This window comes from Propithecus coquereli, unplaced genomic scaffold (genome assembly GCF_000956105.1).
Source record: "Propithecus coquereli isolate 6110/MARCELLA unplaced genomic scaffold, Pcoq_1.0 Scaffold668, whole genome shotgun sequence".
NCBI lineage: Eukaryota > Metazoa > Chordata > Mammalia > Primates > Indriidae > Propithecus > Propithecus coquereli.
In genome coordinates this window covers 299599-301513 of record NW_012152707.1, presented here as the reverse complement: position 1 = coordinate 301513, position 1915 = coordinate 299599, and the positions used below count along the sequence as shown (strand labels likewise).

Here is a 1915-nt window from a genome sequence, read left to right as displayed (position 1 = left end):
AGAGAGCTAGGATTACAGGCGTGAGCCACCGCGCCCGGCCTAAATACTTAAATACATCCTTTCCAATATTTATACTTCTCAATGTCTAACCAAATCAATCTTGCATGCCTTAATAACGGTATATTATTCTTTTGATGTGTTGCTAGATTCCATTTGTAATATTTTATGATCACTGCCTAGATTAGTCTACAATTTGCTTTGTATCTCTTTGAAAGGTTTGATATTGCTGTTTTTGCCGATTCCGCAGCTTTTTTCCTTTTCCTATGCTTTGAAACAGTTTAACTAGCATCAAAATGATCTTATCTTTTAAGACTGAAATAATTCACCTGTGAAACCATCTACGTTTAGTGTTTTTAAGATACTTGCTCAATTTCTTCTTCCATGGTTAGTGTCTGTTTGGATTCTCTGGGGTAATTTCGTTAATTTATATTTTCCTAGTAATCATTTGGATTTATTTTAAATGATACTACATAATTCTCTTACTTGCATACAACCTTCAATAATTTCATCTCACTACAAAGGAAAAATATGAGATTGATATAATCGACATTGTTGAAAACATAGCCAGAATAAGTTAAATGTATCAAACTAGGGACAAAATACTGGTATACTGCTTTTTGTTGAAGGGTTTTAGAAAGAAACCTTTAAATAGGGCTTTAAAAGTAGTGAACTGCTGGTAGGGTATTTGTATCCAGAGAACTGTAAGTAGGAGAGAAATTAAATGGACACTACTATGAACTGTTTAGAAAACACATATTTCTTGCTATATGATACAAAATGGTTTTCAATTAGATAATTACAGTATATGTATTATTTTAAAAATGTAACTGAAAAAAACAAAATTTTATAAAATGTCTTTACTGTTACTACTCCAGTTATCTAAACTACGAGTAAATACTGAAGTACAAAGTGGTATCCGTCTAATTTATTTATTAGAAACATTATTATTCAAACATTTAATGAGCACATACTATGAGCCAGACACTGTGTCAGTTACAGAAATGGTTCAGACATGGTCCCTTGGCTCAAAAAACGTATTCCCCTCATCCCTATTTCCAACATGACACACTTATAATGGTTATATACAAAAACTTCAAGAAATATAAACACCCCCACTAGAACTTTGCTTCACAAACCAGCAAATACAAAATAGTTGAAAATCAAACACACAACTATTAATACAAATATCCATAATTTTTAAAATATTATCACTATTCTATATTAATACTAAATCCTGACATCTCAAATTGGATTTATCTTCCTTTCTATGATAAGGCTATAAGTAAAGAGAACTCTAGAACTGCTCTGAGACATCTAGAACACTTTGAAAAGAGGGTCAGGAAAAGGCAAAAGAAACCTCTTTTCTTCAATGTTTAACAAAACAGGGTATTAAAATTTCAGTAAGGAAGGATCGTGAGAAAATCAATAAGCTCACTTTAAAAAATATTATACATCAAAAGGATATTTTGTACTACTATTAGAATGCTAATGAATAACCAACAAAAGATAAATATTTATGTTATTGTTCCTTGAAAAAAATCTTATCTATAAACAAATCACTATAAACACTACCAAGGTATAAGCGGTAAGAAAGTTGGAAGTACTCTGATACTGATATGGTATAAACCTACCTGTGCACATGATTCTTCAGGTGTTTTGGCACTAACTGAATAAAGTGCTGGGAGATCTAGTCTATGCACAGAGAATCTTTCAAGAGTGTGCAAAACTGCTGGAGCAAGGTGAGAAGTCTGACCTGAGCCTCGTTCTCCAGACAGCAATAATCGTGGCCTGTATGAGGTTGGCTGATGATATGGTGACCTGTAATACATGTTAAGACATAATGACTTGAAAACTATACATTCTGAAGATCACTATGAAATATAAGGCAAAATATTTATATTAAAAGAATGTACTT

General features: G+C 31.9%; 1 protein-coding gene across 1 annotated transcript in view; it reads right to left on the bottom strand.

The window, feature by feature from the left end:
* ATAD2B (ATPase family, AAA domain containing 2B) overlaps positions 1-1915 on the bottom strand; it is a 201009-nt gene that overhangs the window by 66144 nt on the left and 132950 nt on the right. The window contains exon 19 of the mRNA XM_012660440.1: positions 1632-1818. Within this exon, the coding sequence (XP_012515894.1) occupies positions 1632-1818 (187 nt within the window). The remainder of the gene's footprint in view (positions 1-1631; positions 1819-1915) is intronic.